This window comes from Cavia porcellus, unplaced genomic scaffold, assembly GCF_034190915.1.
Source record: "Cavia porcellus strain 051 isolate PalLab524CR breed Dunkin Hartley unplaced genomic scaffold, mCavPor4.1 scaffold_2, whole genome shotgun sequence".
Lineage (NCBI taxonomy): Eukaryota > Metazoa > Chordata > Mammalia > Rodentia > Caviidae > Cavia > Cavia porcellus.
Window position 1 is genome coordinate 129,926,924 of NW_026947485.1, and position 20,018 is coordinate 129,946,941.

The window sequence follows — 20,018 nt, forward strand, 5'->3', positions numbered from 1 at the left end:
AAATTGGAAAGTAGGAAATCCTTCAGAAGATAAGAACACTGGCTCAGGGTTCTGCGGATAGACAGTCAGACATCTTTGATTCCATATTTTATGATTTTTTCCATCCTTATCAACTCAGTTATAAAATATGGACCATTCAACATATTTTTAAAGGATCTCATAAAAGTATGGGGGCTGAAACTACCTGGTAAGTAATTCAAGGAGGCAGAGTAAGGTGAAGTGAGAGGACATTGTTTTATCAGATGTCAGAGCAAGACCCCACAGGTGCCTGGACACAGCCACCAGCCTCTCTGTCAACGCACAGGGCTCGGCTTTGGATTCCATATGGTATCGCGGTTGTGTTGGTAATATTTGTGGTTTATTCTTTAGTATAACGTAGCCCAAAAGCATTTATACCTTGAATAAGTGAAGTAAGTTTATTTTCCTCACATAACTCATCAGAGAAAAATTCTCTAGGTTTGACACCTTACCATTTCTCTTGTTGGAAGACAAAAGAGGTAGAAAAGAGGTCATGGGAAGCATGAGAGCTGACTGCATTCAAGATTAAATTCTTTTCCTTGTAAATGTAAAATAAAATTTAGGAAGAATAAGCTTTTCAGAGAGCAGTAGACCCTATAGCTTATACAATTATCTCTCTCCAAAGACTAGAAAGCCCTGCTGCTCACATCTATTAAAATAAACAAAAAGGGCACTGTATTTACAAACACAAAAGAAATATGACTATTCTGGTAAGCAGGTCTCTAAACTGAGGTATAGCATCAGTCTCCATAATCAGAGAAAATCCTTTGTTTCATTCTGATCTGCTTTGTAACATTTCCTGAGATTTAGGTTAATTTTAGCTAACAGTGATCAATCCTAATACTCAACTCAATTGTAAATGATAGTCTCTGAGGACTGGGGTGTAACTCCAAGAATTTACATCCTATGCTTTGTGGGAGGCAGTGCTTAGGAAAATCAAAATTAAAACCTTTTAAAATGCCATTTTGGCCACTGTTTGAAAGAACCTCTTCCCTAAAATTAAGATAAATTAAGGAAAAAAGTATATTCTGGGTGTCATCTTGATGTGTCAGAACATTCATATATATTGTACATAAAATCTATATACTGAAAAGAAAATGGTAATGGTAGAAACTTCTAAGAGCCAACATTCCCTGATCATCTAAAAGAATTTGAGGCAATTCTGGAGGTATAAAATCTAACTGAGATTCTGTAGAGGGTTTTTTTTTCCCTTTCCTTGCACATTTGTGAAAGAAATAGTTAATGCATCTTAAAATTTGTATAAATTAAACTGGAGGTATTTAGGAAACTTAGTGTTACTGTCAGAGCAGGGTAAAATTAAAGAGAGATGAGTTAAAAAGTCTTAGAAATTTAAACTTACATAACTTTAGGGAAATTCATGAATATATGGATAGGACTATCAGTTGAGGTCATTTTGCTTTGGTTCTTGTTTTTTTGGATTTTGAGGGTCCTTCTGTTTGTTATGAGAAAGTAACAAAAATTACATAGGGAGCAGTTTTTCTCTGTTACTATTAAAATAACTGTAGCAACAACAACACAAAGTGCCTATAAAAATTATTTTCCAATTGCTACAGACTGGAAACACAATGTTCCTGGTGTAGAATTACTGATGTGTGTTAAATTTTCCAAATAGAAATTTCTGTCGTGAATTTAAACTTTTTTTCAGGGTGTCCAGTATATATATCTGTCTCACTATTCATTATTCAGGAATTGCAGGTGATGTAGAAACATTTTTATTTTCGCATTGATATTTCTTCCTAACCCATGCTCCCCCTTTTAGGCCTTGATTACAAAGGCCACTTAAAATGACCTTATGCTTTATAATAAATGCAAATGTAGAAAAATCCCTAAGTTGTTTAATATTGGCAGACTTTCTCTGCAGGAAATAAGCAATAAAATACCACGAAGTACCTGCTGTCTTCAGATCATTGTATTATATTCCCATCCCTCCTGCAAGTACGATTCCTCCCCCTTGGCTGGTGCTTCCTCCATTTTTAAAACAAAAATCATGACTACACAGAGCTGCCGCACGTCATTCTTTGCACGCATCATCCCTGTTTTTCTCTTTTCCTGCATAATGGCCCAGGCTTTTGTGAGGACAGCAGTTGTCCCAAGTGTGATCCTTGACTAAAATGGGAATTGAATGAAGGTGGAGCACAAATGATCTGGAAGCAAAGGCAAACCAGACATTTGAACAGAACTCCAAGAGGAATGAGTAATGAACCACAGTGGCCTCAATGAATTGCTGTGGAGGGAATTCTTGGTTTTCGAACACACACACATGCACACATGCACACACACACACACACACACACACACGCACATGCACACGCACGCGCACACACACACACACACACACAAAGACACTAAGGAAAATCTATGAAAGAATCACAGCAGGAAACTGGTCAAGACAGAGGGCTGGAACCAGTGGCCCTCCAGATATGAACAGAAACAACTATATTTTATGACTAACAGTTATGCATTCAAATGCATCATTTTGGAACACAAGGTACTTTGAGGAGTTGACATCTCTTCATAATTCAAGTTCATTGTTTCTCTAAGTAAAATATGTGTCTCCCTTTAGTTACTCTGCTAGGAATTATACTTTACAGGCAAAGGGACATTTTTGATAATGCACATCTTAAGACTTTTCATTAAAGTACCAAATTTAAATTCTACCTTTTTGTGCACTCTGACATTTTTGTCTGGCATTTTCATTAATTTTGCGACATACATAAATGTGGCTGAAATGTTAACTGATCAATACTTTGTCTCTCCCATGTAGCACTAGCACTCTGTTCCCCAAGGACCACACAGCAGAACAGAAATTAAATGTGTAAAATATCAAATGTTAATGTTAAACACAGCAGCATTTACTGTATAATGACAGAAAAGGCTAAAACAATTCCAAATGGACAGATGGTACCACAAATTATCTACAATCACATTTAAAGATTAAAGTTTGTCCTGTAAAATAATTCTTTTGACGCACACTGAAGTGTGTCCTTTTACTGTTAGCTCACTTGTCCAATTATTTTTGTGCTCATTACAGTGAGAAATGACAGTACTGAAAGGAAAGAGAATGTACACCCTCTTTCTTTTCTATTTTTTTCTTCTATTTTGCACCTACTGACATCCCCAAGAACACAAATGTCTGGTCAAGAGCCTGAGGAAAATTAGGCCCAATTTCCGCGACATTTGCGTGTCACAATAGATGATTTCCAAAGAAGAGCCTTTTGAACCACACATGTCTGTGTTCACTCCTCGACAAGAAAATATTCATAGCAACACTTACAAACCTAATGCATGGCACCGAGCAATAGGCCATCCCCAGAAATGTGTTTGCTTATCTTTTACTTTCCCCTTCTAGACCGACGTCAGCCTATGCTGTCACCGGCTGGCTCTGAGTCCTCCCACTGCACACAGGTAGGGCCATGGAGGTGGTAGCCACCATCCGTTTCCTTTTCTCCTGCTTTCCAAGCTCACTGACACTGGGACACAAAAACAATTGTTTTGCCATTTGATTTCATTATTCCATACTTATTTTTGGAGAGTGAATTAGAAAAGGAAAAGAAAATGGAATACAGAAAAAAAGACACTTAAACATTATAAGTTGATGAATCTGGGCCTAAAACCAAGCCAGATAATAGTACGAATGCATGTGCTCCATGAGGCAGCTGCTTTTATGCAAAAGTGGGCCAAGTGGAACCAATATTATAATAATAGACCCGCGATCCATCAACAGGGCACGATGGGAACAATATGTTCATAACAATGGGTGCTGCTCATACCCTTCTCCTAGTAGAAAGCAGTTCTTTTCAATTCTCTGGCCTAAAAAGGCGCCAGTTATGCAATGGGAATCTGTGAAATATTTCATTTTTTAAATATCTCATTTAGTATCTATAAGAAGAATACAAATCCTAGCACACTTGTTTTTTTGAATTCTTAAGATATTAAAATTACTATATATACATATATATTCAAAAGACTCTTAGGAAAGAAATACTATCTTCTGTGTGCTACTGGACAAACTATATAATTTTGCTGGGCCTCCATTTCTTCCTTTGTACAATGGGAAAAATAAAAGCAGGTACCTCACAAGGTGTTGAAAAGATTAAAAGCATTAATGTGTGAAAGCATTTTCCATGCATTACTTGATGAAAAATAGTTCCTTGGCAAATAGTAAAAGCTTAACTGATATTAGTTCTTATTATATAAGAATATTTACATATCAGAATTTAATCTGAGATTAAATAGATGGTTGATAAAGGATTACAAAATAGTTTAGAATTCAAATGGGAATTGTAAGGAAAATTGCTGCATAAATATTAAGCTATATGTACCATAGTTTAATGGTGAGCTTTATTAGAGTAAATGTTTATCAGGCATTATTGAAGAATGAATTTATCTACATAAGAAACGTTTTCAGATTGATCGATTGGTCATTCATCAGTCAGTTGCCTTAATAAGCCCTTTATATTTGGAATTTACTAACGGCTGGATACTCTGCAGAGATGCTGGAGTACCAGGATGCAAAAGGCAGGATCTACCTTCTGGTGAGACTTCCAATTCAAGCCTAAACAAATGGTTTGGTTTGGTTTCAATCACATTCAATAGAATGCAATGCAGTCCCTTCTCTTTTGCCCATGAAACAGTTAATATTATTGTTTCTTCTCCAAAGTAGTCTTAATGTGAGTTCACATTGTCCTTGGTGGCTCTTCATTCTCCCTCCCTGTCTGCAGGCCCTTTCCCTATCTTTATTGTGCAGCCCTCCTCTTTGTGTGAGCCTCTTGTGCTCAGCTTGTGCACGGTAGGACTGAATCCCTTAGACCCTGACTGCTGGATGAGAGAGACACTACACAGTGCTTCCTCGCTGATGTCTGTCCCCTTCCCTTGAAATCACTCAAGCAGTATCAGGCACATGTATATAAGGTTCTCAGAATTCAAGCACCTGTAATTTTTTTATTGTCTTATTTTCTAGAAACAAGGAAATTGTGAAAAAAGGCTGCCATCTTGAATTCATTTTACATAAGTCTCCTCATATAAACTTAGAAGCCAGAAGAAGTTGATGAAGACCTACACAAAGAAATGCCAAAGGATTCAAAATGATTGCTCCTGAACAGACAGTATCATTGGCTGTGTCTTTGTTTTCAAACAGCTGTGGGGGATGACTTTGGAAAGAGTGACACAAAAATGGCGATTTATGACCTTTTCAAGTAGAATTTTGTTGCTCTTAAAAGGCCTCACAAAACTTGGAAGTAATGATGTAAAATATACACAGAGATTCAGTATCATTTTTTTCTCACTAACATCCACATGCCTCTGAGCCAGTGAAAAATCAGAATACAGTTTGTTCAACAGTACCCTAATGTATTTATTATATAAGAGAGCTACTAAAGAGTACTGAGGAATGGAGGGTTTTTTCTAAAACTTAATGATGATGACAGTCATTTTCTTTAAGGAGAAAACAACATGTCTATGGGAAGCAGGCTGCCTAACTTTCTGATAACTTACAACACAAAGGGCCATACACACTCTTTGTTAAGTGCTTAGACATTAATGAAAGTCCCATACGAGGTCTGAGGGGAGGAGAGAGCTCAGAGGACTAAACAGATGTGCATACATTCATTTGAATGGTAATACTAAAATGTTGATTTGTTACCACAATTAAAGCTTTTCTTGAAAGTCCCCATAATAAAGTCGTATTTTGCAAAACTGGTAACTCTGAGGAAGCATAAGTTACGTCCATTCTAATAAACATGAAAACAAAATAAAGGCTTTCAAAGCACTAGTCACACTCCAAACTAAAATCCTGAATAAGTAAAAATAATGTGACAGCAGAAAGACCCAACTAATACAGAGCAAAAAAGCATCTTTTGGATTTTCTGACTCTGCCAGCTGGTCTCACCAGCACTTTTTAAACAATCAAAGTGAAAAGCCAAAAGATAACCCTTGTTAGAGGATGATTTGGATTGAACAAATTTTGAAGACTTTTTAAAAACTGGAAGCCTCCAAAACAATAACACATTTCTTAAAGAGGTCATATACACTTCCTATTGATTCACATATTAAAATATTACCCACTGGCTCTCTACTGCCTATGATATTCATATTTCAAACAAAAAGTCCAAAACTACAGAAGAATAAAGTCAAATTGAGCATGATCAACAATTACTATTATTATTTTTCAGACTGAAGATTTTTTTCTTGGCTCTCTTATTGGCATTGAGAATTATGCAATATGTGAAATTTTACTTTTTAACTGTCACAGGGAAAATTATACATTGGCTGAGATGTCTCTCGTTCCGGAAATCTGAGGCGGCGAATGTATTCTTGGACTCAGACCTTGAACAATCCATCAGGTCCCTGCCCACGGCAAATCTGTCCAGTTGAGGCTTAAAATAGGAGTTTTAAAATGGCCACATCCACATAACTGTTACTATAGCCACAGAAACATGCAGTTATGATTACTGAATTTAATGAATAACAATGTAAGTAAGTAATACAGGATGATCATACCACAAAAGCAGCGAGACTCCTTGGGGGTGAATCCCAATCAAAGCAACTATTAACGTAGTATGCAGCATTTACAAGCACCATGACACAACGTTTCATTCTGATAAAATTTCTTAGTAGCAGCTGTAAGAAAAGTGAGAATATTATTAGAATTTGCATTACTAAAAGTGATTGACTATATTGCAAAATTTTTCAAGCTTATTGTGATTTAAAATGAATACAGAAAGTTAATAAATTCACATGCACATACCCAACAATTTGACTTACAAGTTAAGGAAAAAGAAGCATTTCTTGGGAAAGTGGAAAGAACCTGACTGATAAGAGCAAATTTTCAACTAAATATATATATATTTATTTTTAATATGTATGTTTTAAATAATGCTATAGTGGTTGGACTTCTTAGTTCACATGAAAAAATTTTCCTAACGGGTTGAAACATTTTTGCTATTTATATACTGCAGACTTTTATTTAATAGTCTTAAATCTTATTGTACTTTCAAGATTCAATGAAAGTTTATCTTTCAAGATATTTCAAAGTGAACTGGATACCCTAGAATTTTCTTACTGAAGGTTTTAGAGAAAAACCTGTCAAGTATTGCTTGTTACAAAAAACAGAATGTTTTCATCATTTTAGTAGGATTTCTTCCTTCTTAATTTTATATCATCTATCTATATCTATCTATCCATCCTCTCTATTTTAAATTCAACCTATATTTTCTCACTGTCCATGATTTTAGAGTTAGGAAAACATTTAAAGTAAGCATGTGTTTCAAAAATATTTCATTAGAAGGTATATGAAATTGATATAATTTGAATTAAAAACTGTAGCATGACTTCTTTGGTAAGAATAGTAGTCCATGCACTACATAATGGTTCAAGAAATCACATACAGATATACTAATAGACTAACCATATGTGCATAGGTTACCACTTTGCTATTTCAAATATATTTCAGTGCTGATCTTGTATTTTTAAAACTAATCATGTAAAGTTTATAGAGGTCATATGGTCAAAAAGATGTGTTAACATAGATGCATGTGTACACACACCAGTTTTAACAAGTTTCTAAAACTGAAATTCCATTCAGGTAAAGTACAGAATTTCCCTGTTTGTTTTTATCCTGGTCCCTATAATCTTCCTTTAAGAACAATGTCTATTATTTTTATCTCTAATCATCAAGAAATGTGGTCTGCATTTCTGTTTAGATAATACATTTGTAACACATGCACTATCTTTAAACATTTAAGATCCCCCTGCTTGCAGTGAATCTACTAGACTGAAATAACGTGTTTAGGTTTCTAATGGTGCAGAAAATTGTCAAATATTTCCACGTGCAAAATAAATTCAGTAAACTTTAGTCATAATAAATACATTTTATTTTAGATCTGTTAATTTGATGCAAGCATTTTCCAAAAAAGGTAGCTTAGCACTTTACTTAACTTGATATCAAGCCAAAGTTAAAATTATAATTGATTTCTATCCAGTTAGTTTAAAAATCCTTCATGACAGAAAAGTCAGATTTCTCGATTTTCTGTTTTCTTAGCTAATAATGCCAATGAAAGTTCACTCCCGCAAGATCATGGCTAAAATCTAATTAACAGGAAGGCCTCCCTGCGAAAATGGAGCCCCCTTTCCGAGGATTAGAGGGATGAGCTTTATTTGGGGCTCACTTTACACACACCTGCATGGTACCTGTGGGTGGTCTGCACACAGATTGGAGCCTGGCTCCTGGCTCCCTCATTTACATATCCCATGGCAATCAAACTGCATTTTACCTTCAAAACGATCCTTCTTTTGCTAATGCATGGCTAACATACCCATCATGAGCAGCACTTACAGTAACTCTTTTCTTCTTGACCACCCCCATCTATTTATTAGTTTGGTATTGTCCTTGTTTGATCTTTTAAAGAAAGGAATGAAGAGAGAAAAGGAAAGAAGGGAGGGGGAAAAAGAGCCATTTTCAATAAGCAGATGATCAAAAAAATTCCGTCCTCTGCCCCCCTTCATATCTCCAAATTTATTTGAATTTACTTAGATGTTTTACAGCTATAATCAGGTCTTCCCAGAGGGATGAATCTCTCCTTGCTTTTTACCTGTTTAGAGAGTCTGTTTTCCTCTTCAATGTACTTCTGTTCTTTGGGTATTAACGTTCGTAAGCTGGCTTTCACCTATGCATCAACACATGTGTCTGTTATGGATTCGTATATCACAAACGTTTACAAGTTTTGCACGCCATTCAATTTGCAATAATTACTCAAAGTTTTGAAGTCCTGCCTGCCTTGCTCATAAAATATAAATGTATACAGTTGCACTCGGCCCGCTGCTGCTTCCCTTCCCAGCCGGGCAGGAGCTGCCGGCCGGAGTCCAGGAGCCGCGGCAGCAGTCGCCAGCCAAGTCGAACAGAAAGTGTGGGTGTGCCAGGCATGGCAGAAGCGTATTCTCCAGGACACATCAAGGTTTAGAGAAAATGAGGAATGACAGAAATTCTCTACAAATCAGGAACAAAAGCTTTCATGAAACTGAACTCTTTAGCAGTACAAAAAAGCCAAAGTTAAGACTTACAGCATTAAAAATCACATCTATTTCAAGATAGATGACCCCCTTTGTTGGCCCTGTCAGCTGCTTGTTTTTCAAGACGTAGGCTTTCTGTTCACCATTTTGAATCTGCGGGAAAAGGACATGACAGCCGTCTGTCTCGCGGTCTCCACTGAATACACTCCCTCGGTGACCTCTGACCCCCAGCTGCTGAAACTGACAGAGAACCCAAAACAACTGTGGCAATTCTGACAAGTACCTGTTCATTACCAGGATCAAGTCTGTCAGGAAAAATTAACTATCATGGGATTCAACATGGCCGTGAATTGAGTATGTTAAAATTTTTAGTGTTCTTATTACAGACCTTGGTTGAGAAATGACAGACATAGAGCTGAGGGTTTTTTTTTTTTTTTTTTTTTTTTTTCCTTTCTTCAGCAAAAGCAACACAGAACAGTGTGTCAGGTGCAGAAAACTTACGGATAGCAATGGTATAGCAACTTTGCCCAGAAAGTCAGCACTTCGATCCCGGTCTTCATCATAAACTGTCACTTCAAGAACTGAATTGATATCTTTAATGTTGCTGCATAATAAACATATATGTAAGGAAAAAATATTTCATCAATGGAAAGCAAGAAGTAGAATGGTTTTGAAAATTTAGATAGCTCCATCTGATGTGTGTGTGTGAGCAAGTATGTGTTTACGTGTGTTATTTGCATACACACATACACAGGGAAGCCTCCTATCTGACAGAATTTCCCATAATTCATCCTAGTTGACTGCTGTGATGGTCTTGTTATCTGAAACTTGGAAGATCATGTAAGTTTTTAAATTACAACTGTTTAATGAGACTTAAGTTCCCATCTAAACAGGCAAAGAATAAGTTTTTGTAAAAAATCAATAGGTGGTTCTGTTTCTTTTAGATTTTTCTTTATTCTTATTATAACAATAAACCATATTTTCCCATGACAGCCACATCAAACACTACTGACTGATAGGAGCAGGAGTGATTATATATTTTTGTAGTAATTATTTTTTGTAACAATAGGACATCTCCTTTTTGTTTGTAGCTCTCCTCAAAAACACTGTTTGTAATAAAAACGAACAAACACAGAAAACAGAATGCAGAAAATGTAACATTTATAGCTATTGTACCTCCCTGGAATTTAGAAATTAAGTCATGTTCCATTGTGTGCCAAAGACAACATATGTTAATAAACAACTGGGCGAGCTCTTCATATTTTTGTTTCTGGAAAAGTGAGTGCAAATTGTTGACAGCATTTATCCTTTGATCAAACTGTTTACCAAGAAAACATGAATTAAGAGAAAACAAAGAGAGAGAGAGAGAGAGAGAGAGAATATATTCATTACTGAAAGCCTGCAACCACATATAAGAAGGGGCTTTATCAGGGTACAATCAATTAATGGCTTTGATAATAATCAAACCTATTCATTCAATTATGCATTCCAGAGAAAAACACTCTCCTCAACCTTCTTAGGAGTGCAAGTCTCCTGACCAAGCTTTCATCTTTTATGAAAATGTGGAATTCCCTAAAAATAAATTGGTCCCATAATTAAAGCTGATTAGTTACTGGCTCTTAAGCAGAGACATTAGAAGGAATTAATGAGGAATTTAGCAATTTTCCATGTACAAAAAATAAAACTATGTTAGGAAACTTTTGAGCAGTACTTTTGTTTAGAGACTTTCCTTTGTTTAGAGTTCATTTCTAAAAGCCCAGTTTAAAAAAAAAGAGAGAGAGAGAAATGAACTTAGGAGATACTATAGTGTAGCATCGGCAGCTTTTACAGTGCATGATTGAAGAGATTTACAAACTTATTAAGACAAAAGAAAAATTAACTCAAAGGGTGTTTTGGTATCTAGGACAATACTTAATATTCTTATTGTGCTAAAATGAATCAGACCAAAAGTAAAGCATCTGCCGAATTCGTGACCAGATTGTTTGCTGATTTCAGCAATAGAACAAATAGAGCTTTGTCCTCCTTGGTGTCAATGCAATTGGGAAGAATTTCAATAGAAAGTATAAAAGGAAGAGGCAGCATGGCAATTCAGTTGATGGGAGCAAAACCCTTAGTCAAGTCCTATAAAAAGCACAGTTTTTAAAAAAAGTCTATGAAAACAAAACAAAAAAGCAAACAGCAAACTTCTTTCCCTGGATTTCACTCAGGAAGGTAACAAAGTTATGGAGCTCAAGATTGTTAGAAAAAGTCTGGCCTGGTGTACTGACTTATGAATCGGTGAGGAACACACACACACACACACACACACACACTCACACACAAAACCTCAAAAGAAATGCAATTTTACACCAGCGCTGAAAGCAGCTCAAGGTAATGGCTACTTACAAGGTAAAGACTTTGTTCCACTCAGGATTGAGATTTTTGTAGACGGTGTGTGTCAGCAGCCTATCATTGTTCAGTTCTACTACACAAAATGGGTCGCTTTTACCTACGAGAGATTTGGGGTGCGCATTTTTATTATAAATAGTAACCACTTTCACAGCATCCTGAGGATGACACTCAGTCCTTTCCACAGTTTTATGGTAAACAAAAAGTGAAGAAAAATTTTAAAATTAAAAAAAATCCTCAACATAGAGTTAGATGGAACCAGATGATGTTAGCAACTGTTACGATCAATAACAATTTAGAACCTGAAAATAAGTGAAAGAGATCAAATTATATAGTGGAATTCCAATTTGCATTTTTAACAAAAATGATTCTATACTGTCAATCAGAAGAGAGAATGAGCATGTCCATCTCTAAATAAGTTTTTATTTCACTCCGTAATAACCACTTGAAGTGTTCAGTGTTTTTAATCTTATGCATGTATTTTCAGCTCAATAGATTCACAAGTACATAACTTGTAATGGGAATTTCAAAGCAAGTTTATTTTGAGAAAACTGCTATATTGCAAAACTACAACATTTTAATCTAAGGTTGAGTTACTTTCTCTCCAGATATCTATGCAGTCACAAGAAGGTATATTAGAACTTCTCAGGCAGAAAAAATTCTGCCATTTGAAATTTAACATCAACAACCAATCTGCATGTTAAAGAGCAGTATTTTTTTCTGTTCACTGAAAGTAAAGGATTTAGAAGTTATCATTTATTTACAGCTACTCTGCTCTGCCATAGTCAAATCTCATCCATCTGACAATTAGATTTTCTAATATTCTCAATATTTTTGTAATGGCATGTTCTGTATTATAAGAACCCATAAAGTCAGAGGCTCTGTGGGGCCACATTAATGATATTAGAGCAGCATGTAATTTGTTTGATACCTTATACAAATGACAATGAAATCAATATTTAGACAAAGCTGTCCAGAGGTCATATCTTTTAAACCACAATATTGATTCAGACTACATAAGAGGTTAATGTGCATATTATTAACTTTAATGATAAAGAATAATTGTTTTAAATGCATTGTGAATTATAGTCACAATAGTTTACATTGGTGCAAAAGCTTAAATATCATTGAAGATTTCAATTAATTTTTAATGGGAAGGAATTTACTATCAATGACAGATAAATCGTGTATTCCCATACAAAAGTGTGTTTACTTTCCACGGTGTAATTCTTAAAATGAGCTGTGCCTACTTCAATTCACTTTTAATTTAAACTGTTGATTTTATATTTAAAAAATTTAATACATGTGTGCTAGTTCAGTGGCGTCATATACCCTAGGATAATTGCATAGCAATATTTTGATAGTCTTCTCAATTTTGAGTTTGGCGATAATTTCTAGTAAAGAATAGAGAACCGAAAGCCTTTAAGGTCCAGTGAAAATTTTATTCATGCTTTAGATTCTGTATATCTCCCTTTCCCTGCTTCTTTCATTCCTCTCACCTTTTCTACCTTTACCACCCTCATTTTCAGCACACGCGTGCCATGGAAGATAGTGTACAAACAGAATATTTTGTTCATCCAAACACCTTGTAATTAGTTTTATTTGACAGATCAATAACTGTATTCTCTTCCATGGAGCTTTGATACAGGCGTAAAATGGCAGGCTCCAATAGTTCTTAAATACAATTTAAAGTAAGCCTCTAGACAAAATCTTCTCTAGTAACCACATCCTATCTTATTAGTTAGTAGGCTGCATGCCTAGGAAAAGCTTGGTAGTTCTGACTACAGATTCATGTATTCCACAGATATTTGTTGCTTACTATGTATCAGTCCAAGCGCTGGGAACATAGCAGTGTGCAAATCAACTTACATTCCTGACCTCATGGAATTTCCATAGAAGAAGACAATGAGTACATTTTAGGCTGTTTTGGGTGATAATTACTAATGGAGAAAAATAACCACGGGAAAGGCAGTGAGGAATGCTCATCTGCAGATAAGATTTTCAAGAGGACTGCAGAAAAGGTCTCACTGCCAAAGCGACGTACAGGCAAAGAAATGAATACTTCGAGAGATCGAGCCCTTGGATTACCACAGGACAGACGCAGACAGGCCAGAGAAGCAGCCATGCCTGATACTTTCAGGGATGACTAGAAAGCCAGTGTGACTGGTGGATGGACAGGGTGTGTGGACAGCAGGCAACAGGGTAGTGTGAGGAGGCAGAGTGGCGGGCCTAGTGAAAAGAGCAAGTTTTGGGGGATTTGAGTTGAACAGTGACGTGATCTGATGGCTGCTTTTTAGAGAATAAGATGAAGACGGGAATGGAAGAGATAGGGTGAATTAGAAAGTGATTGCAGTAATCCAGGTGGTTGAAGGGATTGGATTCTGGATATCTTTTGAATGTAGAACCAGCAGGATTTTCAGGGGTCAGTAATGAACAACTTCATAGTCCTGATATTATTATTTGTAGCCAAACTATTTTTTAAAGTCAGAAAGTACTCCAAAAAACACTCAGATTGGACATTTCTTAGAACCTGACACAGGGAATTTTAGGCAACAAGAGAGCAAGTAACTTTATGCATAATGTGTATTCATCTTATCCTTCTAAAAAGTTATCTTTTTATGGTGTAAGTAATAAATGTCAAATTAGGTCTAAACACACTGTGATTTTTCACTAACTTAGAAAGTACTCTTCTGCCATTGAGTGATCAAAGGCAATTACAAATTAAAAGCAATTTCACCCAAAGTAACAATAAATGAACAAGATCAAATTCTATAAACTTACCACTAAAAATCTTACTACAATTTTATTTTAAAGAAGTGGCAACACATAGTTCATGTGTTTATCTGGCTTGCTAAATAATGCTTTAAACAACTGGCTTTTCAGCTCACCAAATTTGCAGGCCTGATTATCTGCCACTTAAACAAACAAAAACAATCAGAGAAATACCACTGATGGACTGAACCATTAATTATCTCCTAATTATTCTTTCTTTCCCCTCTTATCATTCCATTTAGACTCTGCGATATGCTGTTCTGCTTTCTCAGAGTACCTGATTCTGAGGTTTGACTAGAGGATGGAGTTGTCCACAAAGTGCACTGGATTTTGCAAAGCTCCAGGGAGTGCTGGAAAGCAGCCCCCTGTAATGTTACTCATTACCACAGGGCTACAAGTGCAAGTCCTGAAGGCAGCACCCAAAGCTGAGGGATATTTTGCCCTGGTAGTTTTTGGCTGGAGAGCCTAAATGTATGACAACATGAATTATGCAATTTCTTATCCTCCTCATATTCATTTTTGTCTAAGGCAGGTACTAATAGACCTTCCCTTCACTCCCAACATTTTGGCTAAATGCTCATCCTGTCCCTAGCAATGTAAGAAAGTGGAGAATTGGGTTGGGATAGAAGATAGAAATTGCAGCAGTGCTGGGTAAGGATAGAACTGGTTGCTTCAACTGCCATGACAGCTGGAAGAGAATCTCAGCTTTCCTTGAGAACATGGCAATTTGCTATGATGACAATTTCCTAGAGAGAAATAGTAAAGGCCTTTTGAAGCATTCATTACTTACTGAGTGTCTGCTCTGCTCACCCCAGAATTAGCAATGTGATGAGAACAGAATCAAGCTCTCAAGGCATGCACAGTTTAGTAGGCATGATAGACATGCAAATTCACAATTATCATGCAGGGCTCTAAGTGCTGTAATAAAGGTAAGTGGAGAGCAGAGGGAGCAATGAGAAGGGAGCACATAGGGTGGGAAGGGTCAGAGGAGGAGGACTTCCCCCAGGGGCTGACCCATGGCCTCTATGGGGACATACATCCTGGTCTCCAGCATTTTTAGAAGTGAAGGACAGACACGTGAAAAGTGGACTTTAACCATTTCTGATCAGGAGTATTTGGTTTAAATTTACTTATACACCTCTTTGATAAGCTCTCTATCATGCAAAAACCTACATATACGGAACAACTTCAAAAAAATAGATATTTAAAACTGTCAGGACAGAGGCATTTATGCATAACCTAGTTAAATAATAAAGGCTATTGTTTTTACTGTTGATTTTTAATAGGAAAAAGAAACTTCCCCCAGGGAATTAAGATCACAGACACTATATCTTAAAACCAAATCCATAACAAAGTCCAACGCATATACTCTATTACTTCCGTTCTTCTTTTAGTGAAAAGCCATTCTTACAATAAAATCATCAGAATTAACTCGAGTGGGTATCTTTTCTAGCAGTCTGCAAAACAGGGGCAAGCATTCAATGGGGTGCACCGCTGGCCAGTTCTCTTTCACTCTTACCCTTGCTCTCTGAGGTCACAGCCCTGACATATTGATAAAGAACTGTGGGAAAGTCTGCGACGCCCCTCCTCCCCTGCTACCTGTTTTTGTGGCAAGTGATGACTTCAGTTTGTTCACATCCCTGGCTTGAGCATTAAAGTCACTCAAAAGACACTGAGTGATAGTCGTGCTCCCAAAGTAGGGACTTAATCCTGATTCATCCATGGTGGGCTTTGTCCAACATCATTTTGCAGCTGACAAGTGGCACAGTTTGCGGCATGTGAATGTGCTATAAAATGTGTTTGTAGGGAAGGGACCCAGCGACCATCGCTTTGTTGCCATGTCTCTGGAAACACAGAAGGCTTTCAGCAGTATGGAATGCGATCCATACCCATGGGGCTGTTTTAGTTTGGATCTACCTTGCACAAATTAAGTTCCTTGGATTAATTTCCTTAGTTGCTACAGTTTCAAATGGCTATATTTTAATTTTTAAAAAAAAAAAAACAAAACTATAATCAAGGTTCCCATCTGTCCTTTCTGCAAATTGGAATTTCAATCAAGACATACAACAATGTTACAGTTGAGGGAATTCCATAGGGTCTCTGTGAACAAAAAAAAAGCAACGTATGTTGAAGACATCTTCCAATCCTCTTCTTACCACTGGAGATGAGGCTTTGACCTTGGTCTTTCTCATCAGCTGACCTAAACACATTTTAAACATCTGATTGGTAGAATTACATTAACTGACACTCTTTACTAGTTTCCCACTGGGTCTGATTCTGGGATTGAATCATAATAATAGTGCTTCTCTTTTCTCACTAAGTCATGAAGCAGGTTTCATTGTGGCAGGAAAATTGACACCCTAGAGTCATGGCTCTCAATGTATTAGCTCTAATGCATTTTTTTATATTGAAGACTTTATAATGGCCTCTTTACTTTCCTGAAATAGAATAAAACTAACCCATACATGGTTTCAAAATTTAATGAATGTGTAAATTCTACTATAGTGGAGAACTAAATACAAAACTGTTCACAGTAAAACGATACAGTGATTACTGAACAAATATTTACTGAATGCCTACTATGTGCCAGTCCACGTGAACACAAAAGAAAATAATCTCTGCTCTCTTAGAATTTTACTTGTAGAGGAAAAGAAAGAAAAGAAGAATAAGTATTGGAAATAACTAATAAAGAGCCTATATTATATGTTAGAGAACAATACTTCTCAATGGAAAATTGAAAACACTAGAGTAGTATGTGGAGTTTGAGGAATGGGTAGGGTAGATTCACAGTTTATTACTCTAATTAGGTAGCTGGAAGAGACTTCATCATAAACATGAAAGCTGAGAAAACTACAGAAGGGAGTAAAGCAGTAGCCAAGTGGCTATCTGGAGAAGAGCTTTGACAAGAAGGACTAGTTAGACTAAAAGCCTATGGCGCTCAGGGCTTCTGATAATGGCTTCCGTGCTAAGGGGAGACCATTAGGAGATATAATAGAAGGCGTGGGAACAAGATCTAGAAGAACCCGGACGTCACCAAGGTCTTTGGTGCAAACTGTGTAAAATGGCAGCCATCTGCAAGACTTGAGAGAATAACACATACTTCAGGATGTGATCTAGATAATTGTGAAATGCACGTTAAATTACAGCACAGTCTGTAGCTAGTCATGCAGACACGAGACATCATCTAATGGTTTGTAGGGCATTTAGCATCCCCAGATTCCGGTTGCCACATACTAGTATTATTCCCAATCATTATGGCAACTAAAATTCCCTAAAAAATTTCTAAAATACACAGGAAAAATACCACTTTCTCCTGAGTTGAGAATTACTGACCTACAGCAATGATTCTTATATATTTTGGTCACAAGATCACTTAAAAATTATGAAAGATTTCAAGGTGGTTTTATTTGTATGGGCTATATACATTAAAATTTACCTTTTTTTTTTTTGTCTTTTTATCGGTACCGGAGATCGAACTCACGACTGCCTGCTTGCGAGGCAGGCGCTTATGCCGCTGAGCTAAATCCCCAGCCCCAAAATTTACCATTTTTGAAAAAAATTTAAAAGAATATGAAAACTATTAATTCACTAATAATAATAATAAATCTATGCTATGTTAATGTAATGTGATCAAACCCTGCGTAGCCTTTGGAAAATCTCATCTCGTGCTCATGAGAGAATGGGGATGAAAATTACAAATTATATCTGAATATTATACAAATAGTTTTGACTTCACAGATTCATGAAAGTGACTGGGACCCCTTCCCCAACAGTTTGCAAAAGGAAAATGAGTTAAGCTCAATGTAAATTTGCATTTATTTCCCTTGGAATCTAGAACTAGATACAAAATAATTTTTATAGAATTACATGCATAGATTCATTTTTGAGCTCTAGAATTGAGCCATCTTGATATACTCTGGGAAGCTCAAAGTTTATGACAGCAGAATGGGAAATAAAATAAGACAGATCAGAGACATAAAAGGAAGAAGAGGAAGGCTATGGAATCTATAAAATGAGAACCAAGAGACAATTATGCCTGAGCTCTGAAGAGCTTAAATTTAGGTGAAAATACAGAGTCTTCACTTTCAATTCATTTAGATACAAAAACTGTATGTCAGTGGTGTTACAAACTTCAAAACAGAAAGTTATTTGGTCTAAAATGAGTAAGAGAGTATAAGCCTTCAAGTCTTAGAAGATACTTGGGGAGCTATATTAGTTAATCAGGCCTTCTTGCAGAACTACATGGGGTTTTAGGGTAGCTTCTTTATAAGAAAATTAACTAGAAAGAGCTTTTGCAATAGAATAAAATTCTTTCAGCCCCCCCTTAAGTTCTATGTTAGGTGATTTAATTATATATATTTAATTTAATTATATATACTCATATATATATATATATATATGAATACTTCTAAAGGTAAAGCCTTGAAAAGTGACAAATTTTGATTATATTGCCTTATATATAAAGATTCTATTATCCACTTAGTACATTGTAATAAATCCCTTTCTGCTTAGATTTGCTAGAAGGAATTGGCTTTCAGGGCTCTTGCCTTGGCCATTACTCCTATCTGCACCCTCCCCATGGCAGATTTTTGGGTAACGGGCAAAAGAAGGAACTGCCCCTTCAATGTATTTCTTTTTGCATTGTAAGTTAGTTGAGCAGATCAGCGTATCTGCTCTGCTGTTTATCAGCTGGTGTGTGTGTGTGTGTGTGTGTGTGTTTCTATACTAATTGGACAAATTACTTAATTTTTCTAGACCTCACTTTTCTAATTCATAAAGTAAGGATAACAACAGTGTCTAAGCAGGTTTCTGTGTGATGAGTGGTGATAATCCTGTAGTAGGCCCAGGTAGTGTCTGACGTGTGATGGGAGCTCTATAAATGCTAGCTGCCATTACTACCTTGTTGTTATCATTACCCCGAAGCTATTGTCAGTTGACTTGGACTTAAAACAGCAGATATCCCATCTGGAAATATATGCTGGCTAACTGACATTGATAACATCTTTTAAAGAGCAGCTTCCCAAACTGGATTCCTACCGCTGCAGGACTTCTGGAGTGTCCACAGTAAAGATCCTTCTCAACATCCCACTGACATTCCGTGTAACAAGATCGATGTGTCTGTAATCGTCTTCATACAAACTAAACCCAACTCAAAACCTAAAGCCTCCTCTATATTTCCTGTTAAACAAAGACACCTTTTTTATTTAATCTATGGAAGGCTAGATTTAGTAACTTTTTGGTGTTTGCCTGGTAGAATGAAGCCAGTTACTTCAGTGAGCTGGAGCAGGCACCTGTGTCTGTGTACACATGATGCAGATGCAGATATAGATATTATAGCTATAGATATACTCGTTGTTGTAAATAGATACCAGTCTTATATAAAATGAATTAACTAGCCGTCCTAGCAAGTTTGATAAGGAAACTGTCAACTATCTCCTCAAAATCATTCATTAACACAGCGCTCAGTTTGAACCAAGGACAGAGCTCTATATTCCTCTACCTAGCAATGCAGACAGTGACCCTTCAATCACTCCTTGGGCTTGACTGCTCAGTCATTTGTGATTCTAACTGTACTACTATGCAACTCAAATATTCCTATAGCAAGCTTTTATCCCTTCCAAACCCTATGAAAAACTGGATCTTCTTCATTACAGCATTTTTCTTAACCATTTTTCTATGAAGTACACTGCTTATTTATAAAATGCATTGCTTATTTATATTGTAATATAATGAAATATAAAGAACATTTTTATTTAAAACTATTGTAGCATCTGAAAACACTTCTTTTAAGCACTGAAGTAAGATCCTGGAGC

General features: G+C 36.3%; 1 protein-coding gene across 11 annotated transcripts in view; it reads right to left on the minus strand.

The window, feature by feature from the left end:
• Positions 1-20,018, minus strand: part of Mctp1 (multiple C2 and transmembrane domain containing 1) — a 539,183-nt gene that overhangs the window by 132,039 nt on the left and 387,126 nt on the right. For all 11 annotated transcript variants that reach the window (XM_063245361.1, XM_063245358.1, XM_063245362.1 and 8 more), the window contains 5 exons: positions 11,431-11,533; positions 9,547-9,649; positions 9,097-9,198; positions 8,628-8,702; positions 6,538-6,657 (listed from right to left, as the gene is read on the minus strand). In XM_063245361.1, the coding sequence (XP_063101431.1) occupies positions 6,538-6,657; positions 8,628-8,702; positions 9,097-9,198; positions 9,547-9,649; positions 11,431-11,533 (503 nt within the window). The remainder of the gene's footprint in view (positions 1-6,537; positions 6,658-8,627; positions 8,703-9,096; positions 9,199-9,546; positions 9,650-11,430; positions 11,534-20,018) is intronic.